Source organism: Oncorhynchus masou, chromosome 4, assembly GCF_036934945.1.
Source record: "Oncorhynchus masou masou isolate Uvic2021 chromosome 4, UVic_Omas_1.1, whole genome shotgun sequence".
Lineage (NCBI taxonomy): Eukaryota > Metazoa > Chordata > Actinopteri > Salmoniformes > Salmonidae > Oncorhynchus > Oncorhynchus masou.
Window position 1 is genome coordinate 11,696,820 of NC_088215.1, and position 22,721 is coordinate 11,719,540.

At 43.0% G+C, this 22,721-nt stretch overlaps 2 protein-coding genes across 2 annotated transcripts in view; one reads left to right on the plus strand and one right to left on the minus strand.

Annotated features, from left to right (window-relative positions):
- Positions 1-6,372, plus strand: part of LOC135523952 (syntaxin-8-like) — a 47,160-nt gene extending 40,788 nt beyond the window's left edge. Inside the window, exon 8 of the mRNA XM_064950992.1 lies at positions 4,534-6,372. Within this exon, the coding sequence (XP_064807064.1) occupies positions 4,534-4,598 (65 nt within the window). The 3' untranslated portion in view covers positions 4,599-6,372. The remainder of the gene's footprint in view (positions 1-4,533) is intronic.
- Positions 6,373-6,462: 90 nt separating this feature from the next.
- The window catches only part of LOC135523945 (netrin-1-like), an 88,540-nt gene continuing 72,281 nt past the window's right edge, over positions 6,463-22,721 (minus strand). Inside the window, exons 6-7 of the mRNA XM_064950982.1 lie at positions 13,435-13,509; positions 6,463-9,676 (exon numbers count right to left, since the gene is read on the minus strand). Of these exons, the coding sequence (XP_064807054.1) occupies positions 9,348-9,676; positions 13,435-13,509 (404 nt within the window). The 3' untranslated portion in view covers positions 6,463-9,347. The remainder of the gene's footprint in view (positions 9,677-13,434; positions 13,510-22,721) is intronic.

Here is a 22,721-nt window from a genome sequence, read left to right on the forward strand (position 1 = left end):
TCGTGCAAAGAAATAATTGAAACTAGTACACGCCACACATCTTTTGGCATGTTTCTCCTCTTGTTCTTGGGTGCGTGTTGATGATTCCTGAGCCTGGGCTTTACTTGTTATTGGAATCCAGCTCGTCCAAAGCCCAGGCTTGAGTGTTATGTCTTCCTTCTGTTCTTCTATGGGTGGGAAAGACTGGCTTTGACAAGGAGACGGGCATACTTGACATACCTTCTCTCATAAGAGAAGAAACATCCCAGGTTATGCACACTGGGGGGCAGAATCCTGACTTAAGATGTGTGTTTAACTTGAGGATTTAACATAAGATGCTGCTGTTAGGTAGGAGTTGCAGCATTTAGATGCGTTACCTGCAGCAAATTCACATCTTCTTATATGTGTACTGATGGAACCAGAGGGTTTTGTTTGCAGTTGTGTCAATCTTTAATCAACCTCTTAGACCTTCTGCCAGAGATAAAAACAAGGAAAGAGAGATGAGTGACTGAGGACGCTGTGGAAAATCCATCCTACCTTTGTGTTTAGTTGGCAAGCAGAAGGCTGGACGAGCACGGGCTGAACATGGTTAGGGGTCATCTGTCCGTTGACGGGAGGAAGGACCCACATAGCATAACATACCGCCATGGATCCGTCCTGCAACAACGGGTGCATGACTGGATCTCAGGGCAGGCTTGTGAAACATCCTGGGTCTTGTTGAGACAATATAGAGAGTCGAGACACGAGCACATTACAAGTCCTCCAGCCATCAGTCTCACGGTGCTGAGGTTTCCTGGGGAAGAGCCACAATCAGACCACAACACGGTCGTGGATTTCACCAGGATATAATATATGGATGACAAGAAAAAAAAACGTTCCAAGCTTTTAAAGCGAACTTGGGGTTAGCCTTTTTAAACAGTGTTTTAAGCGTTGAGCGAAATGAGAAAGTTGAGGCTGCCCAGTAAAACGATGCAATAACGTAAAGCCTACTTGTCAATGTCACTTCCCTATCGGAAATGGGTAGTGAACAGGTTTTGAGGGGGGTAGGTGGCATTAGAATGGCAGATTACTACTTAGCGCCAAAGGGCCCTAGGAGGGTGGTGTGAGTTTCCCAGGGCTTAAGTGACTCATCAGGCAATGTGGGGGCAGACCTCTCTCCAAAGGACTAATCCCATGGGCCTGCGGAGGCTGGAGGGAAACCCCACACCCACATACAGACTCACAGACTCGAATCCCGCAGGTGGCTTACATCTCAAATAGGCCTGAAATGTTAGGGCTTTCGAGGGGTTGTCTTTGAGGGTAGGTAAAGGGTGCATGTAACTTCATTTCACTGAATCCCATCAAGCCTGTTAAAGTAAACCTTGAATACTTTTGAGGGCCAATTTTGATTACTTTGATGTAATTTTACCAATGCCGATATGATCATGTTAACCAGTCTCCCATGCCCTAGCATTCATTTTCCCCCAAAATACTGAAACAAACCGTTCAAATCTAGGGTTGTACTAAAACAAAAACAACAAAAATCCAAGGTTGTTGCACATGTGGCGGTGTTGAACCCATGACCTAGAGGAGTAACAGGTCCCGACGTGTCATGGTTTGTCACGTTTACAAATGCTTACCTCACCTTTACCACTTGTTTTTGGCTGGCAAGAGTGGAACATTGGATGGCTGTAAAACAAAAGATCTGAAACAGCAGTCGCTTTACTGCTTCTTTTTCAAACTCCATAAACATCCGACAGATTTGATCAGCCCCTATGAAATGTGTTATTCCCCTGCGAACGCTTTTCATTTGACTGTATATTACTTCAATATGAAGTTTATCAATGTGTTCCGAAGCGATATATTCATATTGCAATGGAGTTGCTGGAAGACAGGCAAAGGGCAAGAACGGGGGAGGTGTGTGTGTGTGCGTGTGTGTGTGCATGTGTGTGTGCGTGTGTGTGTGCATGTGTGTGTGCGTGTGAGTGTGTGCGTATGCGCAGAGACAGAAGTACAACCTCCACCCGCCTCCCTTTTCTCCACCAATTAAGATTTGTCTCACTGATATGTCAGAAATGCTAAAAAAAAAGGGTGTTCCCCAATCCTTCTTACTCTGCTCGTCTCTAAAAATCTTGGGGGGGTCAGTTCGACTGCACTGCAGACCTGGCTTCAATGACAAAGCGTCGTCTCATCTATTTGGCCTGCAAATGTGATTGTTGTCATTACTGTCGTCAAGACTGGGTCAGGAGTAACTTATTTGGTTACTTAGCGAGATGGGGACAGTCCCAAAGAGAAGGGGAGGGAGTGTTGGTAGGGTGTCTGGGGCCTGAGGTGACTGGGTGGTAGGGAACATATCGAAGAAGATGATGACTTTATTATCCAACGATGTACATGAACGTCTAACGTAATTTGACTTCAGAATGTTTATCTGCCTATGCCCTCTGTCAAGTCGAGCTGAATGTAAAGACAACAGTCTACTATCCTGGTTTAATATCCTTCACACTGAAGCGTAGTTAATTGTGTGTGTGTGTGTGTGTGTGTGTGTGTGTGTGTGTGTGTGTGTGCGTGCGTGTGTGTGTGTGTATATTTCTCTAAGTGTGAGGTGTTTAAAAGGCCATCATGAGGGCTGTTGGGAAGAATGTTCCCACTTGACATTTACATTGTTGCGGCTCTGCTCACATGTGTAAGTTATCAAGTGGGGAGGTCCTGTCTCGACCAATGATCATCCTGAGAGGTCGGCAACTAGCTTGCTAGGCTTCAGACAGAGCGGTTTGATCGAAAGTTTGAAATAAAAATCATACACAGGGGGAAATAGGACTAATTGGTTGCATGTAGAGTATGGTGCCACTAAGTTGTGCCAGCATCTCCTTCACTCAACTCAGAGAGATTTCCCTCAGAGGGATCTTTCCCTCAGTTTACTGTAGTCAATGAAGAAATCCTAAAAGTAGGAGAAAGTGTCGCAACCAACCAAGCTAACGAGGCATCCAGACCTTTGGACTCACTGCTGCCACATCCAAGCTTCCTAGCCAAGTCCTCTGTCTCATAAGAACACCCGATCTAGGATCGGATCAGGTTTGCCTTTTAGAACAAAATGAACCAGATTCCACGGGGGGACGGGTGGGGGGGTGGGGGGGGGGGGCTGATCCTAGATTAGGAGTTCTACTCTGACTACGACCCAGGCAATTAGTTCAGCTTGGGTTCATCTTCCCCCTATCTCTCCCTGTGGACCAGACTGCAATTACGCTGCAGAGTAGAATGCACGACGAGAAAGCCAAAGTATGAAAGAAATGTAAACCAAAAGTGAGAAGTCCGGGAGGGGAAATACCACCTCGCATGCGAAACGACCACGGACAACTTGAGTCAGCCAGAGACTGTCGACAGCCATCAAGCCATCAGATTCTCCAGGATGCAGTTGTTTGAAATCTTCACCCCCGACGGTGATGCCGTTCAAGGAGAAACACCAGAGAGCGAGCGAGAGGAAAATGTGGCTTAAATGTGTCCTTGGAGATAGTTTTCCATATCAACTGTAACGTGTGGCATGGAATTGGGAGAGAAATCCCCCTAGCTGAAAGCTCACCACGGTTGAGAGGCATGCCACTTGACACCAGCCATCCACCAGTCCTTTTATTCTTACCAACACCTTAGAAAGGTTTCAGGATTTGAAACAGCTGTAGGTTAGATGACAACGGGACTAGCCGAGACAACTGGAAAACCCATTGAACGGTGGTTGTCGGCTAGCCATCTAATATTCAAACCCATATAAAACAAGCCAATATGCAAACACAGAATAACTATCCATTTTACGGTCTTGATAATAAATGTCGGTCTTTAACTTTTTAATGCTTTTTCTATAATGTTTTGGCCTTGATTAGAATTGAAACGTGATCTGTGGAAAGCCTCGTGTGTGGATCATTTTTAGGTCCTGTGGGGTAAAAAGCTTTTGATTTAAGTGTGAGGTAGCTACAGTATAATCTTTCGGGTCTCCTCTGTCTCCACAGCTTTGGTGGAAAAACATTGATTACCCCCTCTCTCCAGTGAGGTCAGATCCGAAACACATGCCGACTGCAGTATGATCTGTGCCAATAAACCTGTCACAATTCTAGATTGCATGTAAACGTGTATTATGTCATCTCGGTGAAAGTGTGCAGGTAATATGAGGGTAGTAGCCTAATCACTGGGGCACAGTGGGGATTTAGAAAATTGGCTAGGGCCAAAGGTCTGAGCTAACTAGTAAAAGGCCTCGGCATACCTTTTTCAAGTTTACTGATTGGTTGCTTTTCCACCACCTATTCCTCTGGTCTCTGGCTGTCCAGCTTAGCCTGATCAGAAGAATTTAGGCAATGTGTAGAATTCCCTGTCTATGTAACTGTTATGTACTGTACCTGTCTATGTAACTGTTATGTACTGTACCGGTCTATGTAACTGTTATGTACTGTACCGGTCTATGTGCTGTAACTACTCTGTATCAGGTACACTTTGTACAGTGTCAGTTTTTGTTGTTGATTGTTTGAATTTCTGTTCAAGTTGCCCCCCCCCCAACTTATCCTTCTGTTTGTGTTTCTATTCTTGTTTCAGGGATGCTGGTGGTGATCGTGCTCCTGCTCATTGCTATAGTGGTGGTTGCTGTGTGGCCCACATAAGGAAGAGGCTGAGGGGAGCGTTTTGGACGTCGCACCGTCCGTGGGATGACCACTGAGACTGCGTAGAGAGCCTACAGGGAGGGGAGACGAGGTGCAGAGGCACTTATGCAGGTATGTATCAAGCGTGCTGATTTAGGACCAGGTTTGCCTTTTATATCCCAATGAATGAAAAGGACATAGACAAGGCAGACCTGATTCTAGACCAGCACTCTTACACTGAGACGCTTGATACATACCTCCGACTCACCACCCCTGTGCCCTGTTAAACACACACACACACACTACTAATGACACACGGACTCTTCCACCCCCTCTGTATTTCCCCTTGTATGAAAACTGAGTGTATTGTAGTTCTCTACTGTACCTCGACACTTGGAGAGTTGAGCCCTGGCTTATGAGGAACCAGCAACAATGTTTTATTTTCTTACGTGGGTGTTGGTTGGGTAAAGGGTAGCACTGACCCTAATTCTGTCTGTGGGCTGAGAGGTCCTGGGTTCCGGGTCGCTAATTCTGCTAGCTTAGCAATTCACTCACACACATCTATTATTATAATAATTATTATATTTACCCACTAGCGGTTCTAATGGTATCATTTGTCTTGGGATTTGATCATGTTTGTAGGATAATGCTAGCCAAAACAAATAACACGTATGACTGTCACTTTTTAACATGATGCGAATCAGTTTAGCTCAATGCAACCTTGTCATTTCTAATAAAACAACATTTACAGTTAACAGCACGATCCATGGACTCCTTGGTGTAAAGAGTTATATAATATTGGTAATCTACTAAGGATAATGTACTGTGTCTATAGCATACTCTGCGTTCTTCCACCGTGTCAATTTAAAAGCCTTGCAGATGCTGCAAAAGGTTGGGAGATGCTTGCTTGCGTCCGTGTGAACAGTCTAGCTTGGATCTACACCCAGCATGCTCCGCCCTCTACTGTACTGCCCTACGTCACACGTGGAGCTGTTGTTACGCCCAGGACTCCGGCTTCAGAGATCTAAAGCTTGACATTGAATGATTTTTAAGACGATAGAGAAAGAAAGAGTCACATCAGTGGCGACTTAACAACAGAGTTTATTTCAACTGAATTCTGGATTTAGTTCTACCAGCTTGGTGTTCAGTAGTTATTGTTTCCTTCTTAAAATCACAACCATCTAAACAACAACAAACAAGTAAAAAATAAACACAAATAAAAAGGAAAAAAAGACAGAATAAAATCCACAATGTCTCGTGTCATTAAATATATCCATATATAATAACCATATATTAGTACACATCGTAAAACAAATATTGCAAAAAAGGTTTCGCAATGGCCAACACAGCTAAACAACATTTACAATTTAAAAAGTATGAACAAAAGCAATGTTTTGACAGGTCTGTGGTAGTCATATTTCATCAAAGAGGAGGTCATTGTCAATCCATTGCTTGGAAAACTGATCTAAAATTTATTTACATCATGGGGATACAGAGACATAAATGGGGGGGGGGGACGATTGGAGGTTTGATTATATATTATGTGCCAAACAGAAATACATTTACATGTAATGTCACGAGTATGGATATAACGACGAAAGGAAGTAACATGTAAATGTATGTATAAATACGTGTAATATGTCATCTGTATATCTCAATACACCAGCACAAAGCATGTGTATGTATGACTGATCTGTACACAGAGAAAAACGGTACGGAACACAGATGCTGACAATCAGACCCTCAATGTACATCTAATTGGTTTGAAATAAAAGAAATATGTGGTTTTAATTCATTTGGGGTGATTGAATTACATGATTTTTTTCCTCGTTTCGCCCTCTTCAAATCGCTCTGAACTTAATTAATTTGACAGCCTTGTAAGAGACATTGAATAATGTCTGCAGCTGTTGAATAGCTGCCGCTACGGCATCCATATTAGGAATTCCATGTTAGGAAGACCACTGACAGTTTTGCCTGAAATCGGACAACTTGCTAATATGGATGCCGTACCACACTCAAGACAGAATTTTCAAGAACTCTAGAGTGACAGTCAGCATGTAACATGTATATCTTATGCACAAGGGTGAGGTCTATGGACAGTTAAGTGTGTGTGTGTGTGTGGGGGGGGGGGGGGTGATGCAAGAGTTTAGAGCGCTGACTAATAATGCTTGTGTAATAATGTTTGGAACAGTTCACTGTCAGTCAAGGAGGTAAACTGCACTCTTCCATTTCTGTTGCCTCAATACAACAAAGAAAATACATGCTGTTCTTAGGTGTGCACTCTGTCCATTCTCTTTGCTAAAAATCTACAATCAATAAATTGAAGTTAATAATAGTTATATTATTGAGAATGTTCACATAAAAAGACTACCTATTCAGATGTTTAATTGTTGGCTGCCAAGGCCTTTGTTTAGTACCTTGGGGAAGAGGCTTGTTTCAATTAAATTCTTTACACATTGTGATTAAAAATAATAATAATTGCATCCAAAAGAGGGTGAATTTAATACTACACAGAAAAATTCTGTGCCAATTGGTGAATAGCCTACAGTATTAGGAAATATTGTTCCTAGGGAGAGGTCATATAAATATGTAACACTTTCAATTCAATATCTCACTGCTTGGTTAACGTTCTCTGAAAACAATCAGATTTGTGTTGTCGCTAGTCTATTTGAAACCTTAGGTATGATAAGGTTTTTTATTCACATCATTGCAAATGCTTCCTTTTGTGTAAAGCATGTGTACTGTATAATAATAGTAATGTCAATTCATATTTCAGAAATGTACACCTTCAATATAAAAAATAAAAAAAACATCTATATTCTAAATCTGGGCAACATGGGGAAGAACCACACTGCTTTCTGTCTCTTAGGACTGGCTCCTAAATCACTTGATCATTAAATATATACTGAACACAAATATAAACGCAACATGTAAAGTGTTTTATGAGCTGAAATAAAAGATCCCAGAAATGTTCTATACGCACAAGAATCTTATATCTTTCTCCAATTTTGTGCACACATTTGTTTACCTCCCTGTTAGTGAGCATTTCTTCTTTGCCAAGATAAACCATCCACCGGACCGGTGTGGCATATCAAGAAGCTGATTAAACACTATGATCATTACACAGGTGCACCTCGTGCTGGCAACAATAGAAGGCCACTCTAAAAAGTGCCGTTTTGTCACACAACACAATGCCACAGATGTCTCAAGTTGAGGGAGCATGCAATTGGCATGCTGACTGCAGGAATGTCCACCAGAGCTGTTGCCAGAGAATTTAATGTTAATTTCTCTACCATATCTCTCTGCCACATCCAGCTTTTTCACATGCGAGATCGTCTGAGATCAGCTGATGAAACTGAGGAGGATTTCTGTCTGTAATAAAGCATTTTTGTGAGGGAAAAGTCATTCTGATTGGCTGGGCCTGGCTCCCCAGTGGGTGGGCCCCTGCCCAGTCATGTGAAATCCATAGATTAGGATCTAAATCATTTATTTCAATTGACTCATTTCCTCATATTGAATTGTAACTCAGTAAAATCGTTCATTTTTGCATGTTGCACTTATGTTTGTTCAGTATAATTAAACCAAACATTAATCAAATATTAAAGCAAGTGATCCTAAATTGAAATCTGGTTGTTATTGTTCTAATAGCAGGAGTCTTTGAAATCCCAGACATTGTGTCTTCTTGGGAATCCAGCAAAATTATTATTAAAAACACTAACCATGAAATTAGGCAGCAGCACCAGTCAAAAAGAGAGTAAGGATACAGTGTCCATATTAGGACATCAACTCATCTGACACTGTCCTAATATGGACGCCATGTATTTGACGTAAGAACCATCCTTTTTGGAGACAGGTTGACATGCAGTTTGAAACTGTACAAGAGTGTGTTAATCACCACAATTCACAATGAACGTGCATTCATTTCTGAATACTGAAACCGGACAAAGAAAAATGTGTAGATTTAAAATAATATCCTTGATTAAGCCTAGTTAACAATGCTGGAGTCAAATATATTGTACACCTTTAAGAATGGACATGAATTTCTTTCTTGCCATTTCACTGTCTTCATCGAGGGGCCAACATTCAATCAAATGTACAATATGTCACACCCGTGATATAATAAAGAACGTAGCTAGTTACTGTGCGTTTTAGGTTACATACGGGTGAAGCGAAAGGCAACTTATTGGATAATACATGAAACGTGCATTTCCAAGGTGCAGAAGAACCAATGTGATTTTATGGCACTTTTTGCTGCACTGCCAATAGGATACACAATTTCAACAACAAAAAAGTTGAAGTGAGGACGTTTGACGATGCAAGCTGGTTTGTCAGTGATATTATTCGCTAACCCTAAAAACGACAGAAAACAGAGCTTGTGATAATGCAGTGGCTTGATTGGTGGTGTCTTCGCACCAGCACATAATACTCATAAAATAGGGCTATGAAATATCAATATGAAAACACACAACTTTATATATACTGGTAATAGGTGCAAACTTGGCAAATCCACGGAGACAAATCTCGAAGGAAAAAACAACGAAGCAATGACACCTGCAGCGTGAGCTCCTTCACAAAAGTCCACTAGAAAAAAAATCTGCTCAATAATATTCTCTTCATGCTTCTACTCGAAAAAGTAGCGACAACGCACAGTCCCCTTCTCTCCTTCCTCAGTCTCCCTCGCTCTCCTCTCGCCCTTTTTCAACACCCACTCATCCTTTCTCCTGTCCCGCGTTCCATTCCCTCGCTCCAGGCGTCGGCCGTCCCTTCCGCCTATGCCTTCTTGCACTTGCCTTTCTTCTCCCGTTGCTGGAACTTCCTCAGCCGACGGGCCCATGTGTCTCTCCACTGGATGACCAGGGAGCCCTTATCGGCCACCACTCCAGACTGCCCTGGAGAATCCTCATTGTTACCCAGGAGCAGGTACTTCTTCCCGGTCTTGATCTTTGGACACTTGCACGCCACATCCTTGGCCCTGACCCACAGGAACTGGTCGCCGCGGCGGATGCGGCTCTCGCCCTGCTTGTAGACAGAGATGATGTTGACGGTGAACTTCCACCACTCGCCCGCCTTGTCCGCCTTCAGAATGTGCACCTGGACAGCTGGGGAGGGGGGAGAGAGACTATTTTTGTTATGTCTTTGTGTCTGACTCAATTCTAGCATTAGAATTTCCTGCTCAAAGGGATACACGTGACAGTGCTGTTATTCTTATCTCTATCACCGGGGTTCGTGTCTGTATCACAGGCTTCAATTAAAACCCCATCCATGTCCTCTTGGCACAGGAGAGCAACCCGGTCCGTTATGTCTGCTCCATTCCTGCTATCCTGACCTGCTGTGACCCTGCTCTTCTCTAGACACACACGCCATGATCCCAGCAACAGTTACTATGGCACCCTGGGACAAAATAATTCAGTTTGACCGAGTCGGACATTTCCCATGGAATCCCCTTTCCTTCTTGCAAAAGCTTTGCCTAGACATCTCTCTCTCTCTCTCTGGCCATTCAGTATGACAGGAGAGAGGGAAAAGTGCTAGTGTATCTCCCACTACAGATGTAGGATCTTAATTTAATCACCCTGTTGCAAGTGAAGTTTCCTGCGACGTAGGACATTTAAGAAGTGTAGCATCTTTGAGTTTTAAAAAGGTTTCTAACGTTTCTAATTTCCACTTTGTAAATTCAGACTTGATGGTCCCTTACGATACAAAAATATCCATTAATTATAATCCACATACTAATTTACATTTCCCGTTGCTGCAGGATTATTTTCCTGCTATAGGAGACTGGCTCATATTAAGATCCTACATCTGTAAGTCTAGTATGCTACACCGTGTCGAGTACCATCCAGCAGCCAAGAAGGGTATCAGACAGACCGTGAAGCAGGCGGTACTGACGCCGGTTGTCTGTAGCTGAATCCTCTAGCTCTTAGTCCTCTGTGTCCACTGGTCCATGTGCGTCTCTAGTCAGTGCTACTAGCTCCACAGACTAGCGCCATGAGATGCTGTGATCTCCACTGTCCAAGCGGCATTACGGAACACTGAAAACACCATAACTGACAAAGCCTCAAGGGCAGGGTTCTGTTCTATTCTCTTTTTTTATTTTTTTTTAAATAAAAAATAAAGTGAGGTTGGCTTCTCCATTTGGCGCTGATTCTAGTGGAGTCATCGGCAACTACCTACTCAGCCGGCCCCAGTGGACAGGAGACTGGACCTGTAACCTAACCAGACGCCCATCAGAGGCTTGTATCCTCCAAGGGAAGTGCTGTCAAGACAAGCATCGTCCGGGAGCAGATCCAGCTCCACGTCCATTATAGATGTCAGGGGATTTGATTTGGGACGTGATTAAGAGGCAGGGATGGGCTGTGAGGAGATGGGTTTTTGGGGGAGCGGCTCTGTGATAGTATGATTTATTACGGAGAGGATCAAGGAGAGAGCACCGACAGCTCTCAAAAGCAGCATAGATCACCTTAAAATGGAACAGCAGTCGTTAAACCAGGGGTCATTAGCTTAACCTCCTATACACACAGGCTGACTATCCCTGAGCGTGAATGTCATGGCTCTCTAAATGGCTCTAAATGAGACATCCAGCACTGCACTGCAGATTTTACGCCATGCATGGTAGATCACAGGGTTATCAAATAGGGCCCTGGTGTCCTTTTCTGTTAGCATTAGCCTTCCTGGTGTCTTTAATAGTAATATCAGCATGGGCATTGGTTGAACTGGCTGTTGACCTGCTGGCGAACCCTATTGGTGCCCTCTGTCACCCTGTCCTTCCCTGGTGTCACCACTGGAAGGCGCTCTCTGTTTGTGTTTGCACAACAACACAGGATGAAACCCTGAGAGACCAAACTGTAAATAACTCAACCTATTGTGAAGCCCTGTTCCACTGTCATTTCAGCCCTTTTGTATGGAAACATTGCTGTATCCAAGCACCCTGTGGTTCTCTATGGGGGTTGGAGTGTGTCTGCATGTTATCCAGCATAGACCCGAGGCACAGCGAGACACTGCACTCCTAAATGCTCTCCGCCACACCGGGACCCTCCAGTAAACCTTCCTGAAGTGTAAAGCGCGAGGCGAGTCTTATCCCTGTACAGGACCAGTACAAAGCCCCCCTGAGGTATGGTGAGGCAGGGAGAAAGTGGATTAGACCCAGGCCTTGGCAAGGAGGCTGGACCCAGGGCGGGTTAGGGAGGGCTGCGTAGGGCTTGGGTAATGTTGGAGACGGCCAGAGGGGGAAGCAGAGGAAATGGCCTGTGATTGGTCATTGAGGAGAACAGTAAGAGTGAAACAGTGGGGGTTCCCTTACTGTAGCCTGCTCTGAAGCAGAGGAGCGTGTACCCGAACCCCACTGTGGACCATTACACACACACACACACACACAAAACATGTAGTCACAGCCTTCCCTGAGGCATGCTGGGGTGGTGTTGGGATCACTCATCAATACCAGCAGGTCCCCTCTACACACTCCTCCTCCGGTGCCTGCCAGACCTGCCTGCCTATGAGAGACTAGGATGGGGGTAGAGGACACTCCCTGTGTTGTTGAGCAGCGCTCTCAACACTGCTGAGTCTGAGCTACAGCATGATGTCTTGATGACATGCACCTGGGGTGCACCTGGGTAGGGTCCCACCTCACTCCCCATCTCCTCTCCCCTATGGGTCTTCAGTGGGCACTGACAAGCTCTGACTTATAGACAGACTTATTTTCAGTGGATAAGGGTAAGAGTTTGTAGAGCTGAAGACCACAACGCATCACTGGGCTTCCCCAGGACAGAGTGCGTCTCCCTACGGGGGTCTATTGACTCTTGCGTGGGCCTGAGAAGGAGAAACATGGCCCCGTTACACTCCATTGGAGGTGCATGTTCCAAATCCTCCACCGAGGGCTCCTAATGCCTGACTCACTGGAGACCCTAACTGCTACACCTCCTTCACACATGAGCTCCGCTGCCGGGGATCAATGATCCACAGAGCTTTTGTTTTTTTACCACTCATTAAACCTGTTCGCCTACAAATGGCCACAAACTAGTTACTGTGGTGCAGAACTTTTCTTTATTTGCATATGCATGGCAAGCTTCTTTTTTTTTTTTTTTAACCAAACACCACATCTATAATCGGCCATCATTTTTTTTTTGCAATTGCCTCTTAAAGAGCTGCAAAGAGAAATAATTTATGCCACTTTTTGTGGCACAGGGGATTCCTCCTGACACCATGCCTGGATCCAACCCCTCAACAAAAGAAACTCAGGAACAATGACTGGGCTGTCATTCATTCAATCTGCCAAGGTATTTTCAGGCAGGATGCCCCTTCTTGGTTGACTGATTTAACAGACTGGCTTCAATCAGGTCAGGGTCAAACCTCCACAACCTTCACCAGGGTCTTAACCACCTAAAGCACCTTTTCAATGGCCAGGGCAGCCGGGTGGGATGGCCACAGGAATGCCTGTCTGAAAAGGCCCATCCCTTAAGTTCCCCTTAATGAGGACCTTTAGACGCGCACCCCAACTGTCCGTCACACCGACTTTGCTTTATACATTATCCGCCTTGCCCTTAAATACCTGCTGGGCTGTCCATCATCCCGGGACCCCTCCCCTTCGCACCCTCTCGATCCTCACACCCTAAGCTCTTCTCTCTGATGGCTTGTCCCCCTCTTTTGTTTGATCCTTTGACTTTCTTTCTTGAAAAGCCGGAGTAAGCCGTCACTAGAATGCCCAGGAGCTGTAGGGTTGTCCTGGTGGGGATGCCTGGGCTTGGTGCTGGGTGTTGTAAATAAAGATGTAGCTAGCTACTAGTCCACCAGGGCTCAGGAGGCAGCGTGAGCATCTACTGTAGGATTGTAGACTGTACTGCACAGAGGATGGAACTCAACTCACCGTAATCTTTCTTGCAGTATTTCTTCATGTTAATCTTCAGTTTGCCTTTCGACGCCTTGCAATAGGAGTCGCAGTCTGCATGTAGGAGAGAGAGAGAGAGAATAAGATGCACACTAGGTTAAAACAACTAAAGAGGGAGCAACACAAACTGTGAAAAAAAGGCAAAAGTGAGACCACCTCACATCTCCTTCAAGATTCCTTGCACTTACTCCCGATACGCATCTGCCAGGTTCAATTGTCTTCCTCTAATAGGGCTTATGGTGCATTGAGAGGAGTGGTGGCCAATAGAAATGAGACCAGACAGAAAGGGTCCTGCGGATGCAGGCGTCCGCCCCGGCCCCATAGCTCTGATGGGAGGACCTCTGGACTGCTGCTTTTTGTGCCACCAACCAGGCCACCGCTTCAGAAAACAACTCAAATTAAACCCCACAATCCCCACGCCGACCGCCACCCAACACCCCCTGTCAAAGTGCCAGTTTGGGACTGATTAATGCCTGTAGAAGCACCCCCAACACCCAGAGCCATGGGAATTAGGGGTGCTGGAGATGCTGCATCGCCCCCTGATAAATTGAAATCATTTTGCCTAAAATTATAGTACTCTTGGCTGAAAAATCCATGCCCATATACTACACCAGAGAGCATAATTTAGCAGCAGAATCTCAATAGCTTCTTTTAGAAAAAAAATAGCTGTGGATTAAATTATCACTTACAGTCAGGAAAGCACTCTCGCCAAATATAGAACAGCTTGTTGCGTTGTGGCCATAGACATATAATCAATAGACGGGTTTTAGAACCTCTAACACTGACAGTTTGACTATTAAACTCATGGGTACACTAGCAATGGATGCCAGCCCTGACTTAAATGGGAGCTGCCATCTATGGATTATATATCTATGGTTGGTTGCGGCTGTCAGTTTGCCTTTTTCCAAATACAATCGGGATAAAAACATACAGTTAGGAAAGCAAATGCCTACTTCTGAAAAGAGAAGACTAATCTGTCTGTAGAATCTTTAAAAAAACTTTTGAGCCATTTTGGGATTCTGAGCATTTTGTGATTCTGAGTGATTCTGAGCAAACAGCACCGTTTTTCAAAAGTAGCTCATCTTGAGATAGGCTATTGGGCCATCACCGGTGAGTAGCCTGGGCTTCATCTTCATCATTGGGTAGTGCCAACGAAAAGTCTATTTAGTAACCTACTGTAGCCAAAATGTAAGGGATAAACACTGACAATCTGTACATTACCTTGGAAATAAAATGTTGGTTGCCAGTCGTTCGTTCGATATTTATGGACGAGACCCAGTGGTTCGTTCTATATGTTCCGTTGCCATGCTCGCTGACAACCTCCATCTTCCTTTCTAGCTAGCACAGTCACGACCTCTGCAGCCAGAATAACAGCAAAGTAGCCGCATTTGCATTTTTTAAAGCTGTTTTCTATTGACATTCATTTGGATATATCCATAACGATTTTGCCTGGCATAGCGAGAAAAGTTTGCCTTCTCGTCAGGACACTCGACACTGTTCAATACGAGGAGATAGCATATCAAACACTAGAATAGAAAAGCAGGCTAAATACACTGAACAAAAACAAACGCAACAATTGCAAATATTTTACTGGGTTACAGTTCATATAAGGAAATCAGTCAATTTAAATAAATAAATTAGGCCCTAATCTATGGATTTCACATGACTGAGAATACCTTTAATACCTTTAAAAAAAAATAGGGTAGGAGCGTGGATCAGAAAACCAGTCAGTATCTGGCCTGAGCACCATTTGCCTCATGCAGCGCAACACATATCCTTCGCATAGAGTTGATCAGGCTGTTGATTGTGGCCTGAGGAATGGTGTCCCACTCCTCTTCAATGGCTGCGTAAAGTTGGATGTTGGCAGGAACTGGAAAACGCTGTCGTACATGTTGATAGAGTGCACCCAAACTGCTCAATGGGTGACATGTCTGGGGAGTTTGAAGGCCATGGAAGAACTGGGACATTTTCAGCTTCCAGGAATTGTGTACAGATCCTTGCGACATGGGGCCGTGCATTATAATGCTGAAACATGAGGTGATGGCGATGGATGAATGGCACAACAATGGGCCTCAGGATCTCGTCACGGTATCTGTATCAAATTGCCATCGATAAAATGCAATTCTGTTCCTTAGCTTATGCCTGCCCATACCGTGACCCCACCGCCACCATGGGGCACTCTGTTCACAATGTTAACATCAGCAAACCGCTCTCCCACACGACGCTATCTTCCCGATACAGTTGAAACTGTAATTCATCCGTGAAGAGCACACTTCTCCAGCGTGCCAGTGGCCATCGAAGGTGAGAATTTTCCAACTGAATTCGTTTACGATAGCAGTCAGGTCAAGACCCTGGTGAAGATGACGAGCACACAGATGAGCTTCCCTGAGACGGTTTCTGACAGTTTGTGCAGAAATTCTTTGGTGGTGCAAACGCCCAGTTTCATCAGCTGTCCAGGTGGCTGGTCTCAGACGACCCCCCCAGGTGAAGAAGCCGGATGTGGAGGTCCTGTGCTGGTGTGGTTACACATGGTCTGCGGTTGTGATGCCGGTTGGACATAATGCCAAATCCTCTAAAACGACGTTGGAGGCAGTTTATGGTAGAGAAATAAACATTTGATTATCTGGTGGACATTCCTGCAGTCAGCATGCCAATTGCACACTCCCTCAAAACATGAGACATCTGTGGCATTGTGTGGTATAACAAAACTGCTAATTTTAGAGTGGCCTTTTATTGTCCCCAGCACAAGGTGCACCTGTGTAATGATCATGATGTTTAAATCAGCTTTTTGATATGCCACACCTGTCAGGTGGATGGATTAACTTGGCAAAGGAGAAATGTTCACTAACAGGGATTGTAAGGACAGACGCTGGGAGAGGAGAAGCAAGTACAGGGAGTTAATATTTAATGAAGACACAGACAGGAAACAAAACACGAACAGCATCTTGATAAGGGACACAACAACATTAACGCTGACTCGGGAAAGAAACTGAGGAAGTGACCAATATAGAAGGGAAGTAATTAATAATGTGATGGAGTCCAGGTGAGTCCGATGAAGCGCTGATATGCGTAACGATGGTGACAGGTGTGCGTAATGATAAGCAGCCTGGAGAGCCAGAGAGGGGGAGTGGAAGCAGGCGTGACAGGGATGTAAACAAATTTGGGCACACATTTTGAAAGAAGTAAGCTTTTGTGCGTATGGAACATTTCTGCGATTTTATTTCAGCTTATGAAACAAGGGACCAACACTTTATATGTTGCGTTTTATATTTTTGATCAGTATATTTTATTGCTAGCGAACCCCGAATTAAAAAATAACTCTTGCTGAAAACAGCTGGTTAAACCAGAAACATCAGGTAGAATTTGACAGCATAGCGCCATGTGCATCATGACTGCAACAGTAGGGACCTGGAAAATGTTTGTTCATCACTCACCACGTTAGGTCATCAGATGCTCCCAAAAAGGTCTGCAAAAACAAATCAATGCTACTGTCGCTAGAACCTTTCCCTTGTTAAACCTGCATTTACAATGTATACAATTTCGGTTTGTGTGGTTTTTGTTTAGCTTTTTGTAACTTTGTAGCAAGTACAGTCTGCATGTGTAGACAAATATTGTGTAATGATTGCAAGGTGTCCTGATATCTTTTCCAACTGTCCCGTTATCTGGTTTTAATGTCCATTCTAGAATGCCCTTCTAACCAATCAGAAATGAGTACTCAACAATGTTGTGGTATAATATACAGTGGGGAGAACAAGTATTTGATACACTGCCAATTTTGCAGGTTTTCCTACTTACAAAGCATGTAGAGGTCTGTCATTTGTATCATAGGTACACTTCAACTGTGAGAGATGGAATCTAAAACAAAAATCCGGAAAATCACATTGTATGACTTTTAAGTAATTAATTAGCAGGAGTGGGCCAAAATCCCTGCTGCAGTGTGTGCAAACCTGGTCAAGAACTACAGGAAACGTATGATCTCTGTAATTCCAAACAAAGGTTTCTGTACCAAATATTAAGTTCTGCTTTTCTGATGTATCAAATACTTATGTCATGCAATACAATGCAAATTAATTACTTAATCATACAATGTGATTTTCTGGATTTTTGTTTTAGATTCCGTCTCTCACAGTTGAAGTGTACCTATTATAAAAATTACAGAACTCTACATGCTTTGTAAGTAGGAAACACTGCCGATTTTGCAGGTTATCAAATACTTGTTCTCCCCACTGTATATATATTCCCCCTAATAATGTACAATCTGTGTGTATATATATTCCTCCTCTTCATTGGCCTGGGCTATTGTTCGCATTCAAGACCAGATCATTTTTATTGCTCTCAGTTTGTCAGTGTTAGAGTAGCTGGTCATTTCGGTGTGGTATTAAAAATATTCTGCTAATGTTTTTGATCATATAAATGACATTAGGCAACAACAAAAAGTCCAAACCTATACTAAAAAAAATCCCATGTGGAAATCCTCAAAATGCCTCTACTCAATGTATGCCACTATGCAAATACAATTTTATATATATATATATATATATATATATAAGATAAAGGAGTTGGCATAGCCACGGGAAGATGTTTTGATTTCAGGGCGCAAAATCTTCTCTTGTCAGCTCAACCACTATGTCCCTCCAAACCCCACTTTCCAGACCTATAACCCCCTAGGCCCCCACCGACTTACCCCAACTCCCATTCCTTTTCAACTCGCACCCTTCGAGACCCCCCCCCAGGGCCGTGTCAAGCTTTGGCATTTATTGCAATAGGGGAACCTAGAGGTGGTGGTCCCGGTGATGGGTGGGAGGAGGGGAGGTAGGGGGTCATAGCCACGACAAAGAGAGGTCAGGAAGGAAATTAGCGGCCCATGAAGCGTTAGCCAAAGCCCTTTCTGGTGTCCACTCCTCCACAGTGAACAAATAAATACCTAACACAGCTAGGGCCCGGCCATGGGCCTCATTTATAACCATTGCGTAAATTTCAGACTAAATATCTGCATGTGCAATTTCTGAAAATAATCCGTATGTCTAAAAAAATGTATATTTATAGACTTGGCGCACGCCATACATATGCATGTTTCCCGTTATAAATCAGCCCATCGTAAAACGGTGCATTATAACTCCGCCTGGAAGCGCCCTGCATTCACCTTTCATGGTTACAATAAACTCATTTATTTACTGTATAATCTGGAACTATTAGAATTAGGCCACGGCAGTTTCAACAATAAATGTTATCAAATGTTTATGGAGGTGTTGCTAGAATGTTTTCATCTTTTGCAGTAATGGATTCTGTATTTTTTTCAAATGATTGTGACAGTTTCTGAAAGAAAAAAACAATGGAACATTTATTTGGACCTGTCAGCAGAAGTTAGAATTCAACAATGTTTTGCATTGACTTTTTCCCCAAATATTCCGGACTGTCATGAATTCTGAAACATTGTCTTTTTATTACAGTGGGCTACTGTACATGCATACTTCAATGTAAAAGATCAACTGTCTGTTCACCTGTGAAATTCGACTGTATGTTATAATCTGCGCTGCCTATAGGATGACATCGGCTACAGCAAAACTAGAAATACAGTGCCTTCAGAAAGTATTCAGACACGTTAACTTTGTTGTTATAGTAAAAATGGATTAAATACAAAACAATCCTAAGCAATCTACACACAATAACCCCCTAATGACAAAGCGAAAACATGTTTTTAGAAATGTTTGCAAATTTATTAAAAATAAAAAACAGATACCTTATGTAAATAAGTATTCAGGCCCTTTGCTATGAGACTCGAAATGTAGCTCAGGCGCATCCTGTTTCCATTGACCATCCTTGATATGTTTCTATAACTTGATTGTAGTCCACCTGTGGTAAATTCAATTGATTGGACATGATTTGGAAAGGCACACACCTGTCTATATAAGGTCCCACAGTTGACAGTGCATGTCAGAAAAAAAAACAAGCTATGAGGGTCGAAGTAATTGTCCGCCCAGATCTGGGAAAGGGTACCACAATATTTCTGCAGCATTGAAGGTCCCCAAGAACACAGTGTTCTCCATCATTCTTAAATGGAAAATGTTTGGAACCACCAAGACTCTTCCTAGAGCTGGCCGCCCGGCCAAACTGAGCAATTGGAGGTGAAGGGCCTTGGTCAGGGAGGTGACCAAGAACCTAATGGTCACTCTGACAGAGCTCTAGAGTTCCTCTGTGGAGATGGGCGAACCTTCCAGAAGGACAACCATCTCTGCAGTACTCCAACGATCAGGCCTTTACGGTAGTGACCAGATGAAAGCCACTCATCAGTAAAAAGGCACATGACAGCCCGCTAGGAGTTTGCCAAAAGTCACCTAAAGACTCCTCAGACCTTGAGAAACAAGATTCTCTGGTCTGATGAAACCAAGATTGAATTTGGCCTGAATGCCAATCGTCACTTCAGGAGGAAACCTGGCACAATCCCTACGGTGAAGCATGGTGGTGGCAGCATCATGCCGTGGGGATGTTTTTAAGCAGCAGGGACTGGGAGACGAGTCAGGATTGAAGCAAAGTACAGTTAGATCCTTGATGAGAACCTGCTCCAGAGTGCTCAGGACCTCAGACTGGGGTGAAGGTTCACCTTCCAACAGGACAACGACCCTAAGCACACAGCCAAGACAACGCAGGAGTGGCTTCGGGACAGTCTCTGAATGTCCTTGAGTGGTCCAACCAGAGCCCAGACTTGAACCCGATCAAACATTTCTGGAGAAGCCTGAAAATAGCTGTGCAGCAACACTCCCCATCCAACCTGACAGAGCTTGAGAGGATCTGCAGAGACGAATGGGAGAAACTCCCCAAATACAGGTGTGCCAAGCTTATAGCGTCATACCCAAGAAGACTCAATGCTGTAATCCCTGCCAAAGTACTGAGTAAAGGTCTGAATACTTATGTAAATGTGATATTTCAGTTTTTAAAGGTTTATAAATTAGCAAAAAATGTTTTTGCTTTGTCATTATGGGGTATTGTGTGTAGATTGATGAGGGGGGGGGAAACAACTGAATACATTTTAAAATAAGGCTGTAACGTAACAAAATGTTTAAAAAGTCAATGCCTATCTATTTAGGCTAGGTACTGTGCAGTATGTATAGAGCCATGTCATCATGGAATGCTCTGCCACCAGAGGTTAGTCAGGCAAAAAGCAAGTTTAGCTTTAAAAAAACAGATGATCTATTTAGGCTACTAGGCCCAATTAAATGAGAGATGCATCGTTATTTGTTGTATGGCTACTTAGGGAAAATGTACCGATCATGGCTAGAAAATAGGAGGAATTTATTCTGCAGCGGTTATGAAAATAAAATAAACAGGAAATCGATTCCTAAAGTGCTTAAAGAAAGTTTTCACACCCCTTGAATTTGTTCACATTTTGTGTTACAGCCTGAATTTAAAATTGATATTCTATGGCCTTACCACCTACATGTCAAAGTGGAATTGTGTTTTTAGAAATGTTTACAAATTAATAAAAAATGAAAAGCTGAAATGTCAATAAGTATTCAAGCTCTTTGTTACGGCAAGCCGACATAAGTTCAGGAGTGAAAATGTGATTAACAAGTCACATAATACGCTGCATGGACTCACGCTGTGTCCAATAATAGTGTTTAACAGGATTTTTGAATGACTATTTCATCTTTGTACCCCACACATACAATTATCTATAAGGTCCCTCAGTCGAATAGTACATTTCATACACAGATTCAACCACAAAGACCAGGGAGGTTTTCCAATGCCTTGCAAAGAAGGGCTCGCATTGGTGGATGAGTAAACAAATAAAATAAACAGACATTGAATATCCCTTTGAGCGTGGTGAAGTTATTAATTACACTTTGGATGGTGTATCAATACACCCAGACACTACAAAGATACAGGCATCCTTCCTAACTCATTTGCCGCAGAGGAAGGAAATTGCTAAAAGGTTTTCACCATGACTTCAAAACAGCTACAAAGTTCAATGGCTGTGATAGGAGAAAAGGGAGGAAAGGGAGGTAGTCACTCCACAATACTAATCTAAATGACAGAGTGAAAAGAAGGAAGCCTGTAGAGAATACAAATATTACAAAAATGAATCCTGTATGCAACAAGTCACAAAAGTAATGCAGCAAAAAATGTGGCAATGAAATTCACTTTTTGTCCTGAATACAAATCGTTATGTTTGGGACATTTCCAACACATCACTGAGTACCACTCTTCATATTTTCAAGCATGGTGGTTGCTGCATCATGTTATGGGTATGCTTGTTATCGGCAAGGACTAGAGATTTTTTTAGGTTTAAAATAAACGGAATAGAGCTAAGCACAGACAAAATCCTAACGGAATACCTGGTTCAGTCTGCTATTCAACAGACACTGGGAGACAAATTCACCTTTCAGAATGACAATAAAATAAAACAATTGCTTACCAAGACGACATTAAATATTCCTGAGTGGCCTAGTTACATTTTTGATTTAAATCGGCTTGAAAATCTATGGCAAGACTTTAAAATGGCTGTCTAGCAATGATCTTCAACCAACTTTGACATTTTTTAAAAGAATAATAGGTAAATATTGTACAATCCAGGTGTGGAAAGCTCTTACCCAGAAAGACTCACAGCTCTAAACACTGCCAAAGGTGATTCTAACATGTATTGACTCAGGGGTGTGAATACTAGTTTAGTTATTAGTTATTTCTGTATTTAATTTTGCAAGAAATCCTAAAACATGTTTTCACTTTGTAATCATGGTATATTGTGTGTAGATGGTTGATTTAAAAAAAACATGTATTTAATCCATTTTGAACTTTTAACACAACAAATATGTAATAAGTCTATAAGTTTAATAAGTCTATAAGGCTATGACCAATTTCTGGTACTGTATGTCAAATTATTTTAGGTTCCAAAAATAAAATACATTGATTTTCACTCTTATCGTTAATGGCCAATGGCAGCATTGTTGTTATGTTTTCCAGTTTTTTTGTGGGGGTTTTGGAGGAAAATCATGTCATATCATATCCCCAATTTTGCACACAATACTTGTATGTTTTGCAATACAATATGGGCAAAAAATGGGCGCATGCATGTTTTAGGGGTATATTTTATATGTACACAACATTTATAAATGAGGCCTCTGAACTGTACTGTGCTGGCTCAGATATTTCGTTTATTCCATCACAGTTTTAGCAACTATGGTAGATGCATCAGGCCAGCCTACTACTGCTTGCTTTAACTGGGTTTGGTTAGGTAATGTGAAAAGGTAACAGGTGTGTATCCACACAGC